This window comes from Eimeria mitis, genomic scaffold, assembly GCF_000499745.2.
Source record: "Eimeria mitis Houghton genomic scaffold, Emh_scaff1573, whole genome shotgun sequence".
NCBI classification, from domain to species: domain Eukaryota; phylum Apicomplexa; class Conoidasida; order Eucoccidiorida; family Eimeriidae; genus Eimeria; species Eimeria mitis.
Window position 1 is genome coordinate 1566 of NW_013569824.1, and position 691 is coordinate 2256.

General features: G+C 61.1%; 1 protein-coding gene across 1 annotated transcript in view; it reads left to right on the forward strand.

Moving 5' to 3' along the window:
- Positions 1–691, forward strand: part of EMH_0039770 (uncharacterized protein) — a gene marked incomplete at both ends in the record, with an annotated part of 3032 nt that overhangs the window by 325 nt on the left and 2016 nt on the right. Inside the window, one exon of the mRNA XM_013495437.1 lies at positions 17–652. Within this exon, the coding sequence (XP_013350891.1) occupies positions 17–652 (636 nt within the window). The remainder of the gene's footprint in view (positions 1–16; positions 653–691) is intronic.

A 691-nucleotide genomic window follows, 5' to 3' on the forward strand; every position in this document is an offset into this window, starting at 1 on the left:
AGAGCACCACCAGCAGCAGGTGCAGCAGCAGCTGCAGCTTCACCACCTGCAGCAGCAACAGCAGCAGCAACAGCAGCAGCAGCAGCAGCAGCAGCAGCAGCTGGCCTCGAATACTTTATTGTCTCCGCAGGGCCCTATTGATTTTCTTTCTGTATTTGGGGGCCGCCTCATCAACATAGAGGGGGGAGAGGAGACAAGCAGCAAAAGACAGCAGCAAGCCAGCAGCTTTGCTGCTGGCGACCGAGGGGGGGCCCCCCCCACCACTGGGGGCCCCCCCATGCTGCAGGGGGAGCAGCAGACAGCAGCAGCAGCAGCAGCAGCAGCAGCAGCAGCAGGGTTTTGTGTGGGGCCCCCCGACTGCAGCGATGGTGTAGAGGAAGAAGAGAATGTCTCCCTCTTTGGTATACACACAGCAAGGGGAAGACAAGCAGCAGCAGCAGCAGCAGCTGCTGCTGCTGCTGCTGCTGCTGCTGCAGCAAACACAATAGGCAGAGGTATTGAGACACAGGAAGCTGCGGATACACCGCAGGAGACAGCAGAGGAGACACAGCAGCATGCATTCGAGGCCCAGAGGGGCCCCCCTCTTAAACTCAGCAGCAGCAGCAGCAGCAGCAGCAGCAACAGCAGCAGCAGCAGCAGCAGTCTGTGCAGCGTGGGGCCCCCGCATCTGCTGACGAGCAGCACTGGGGCC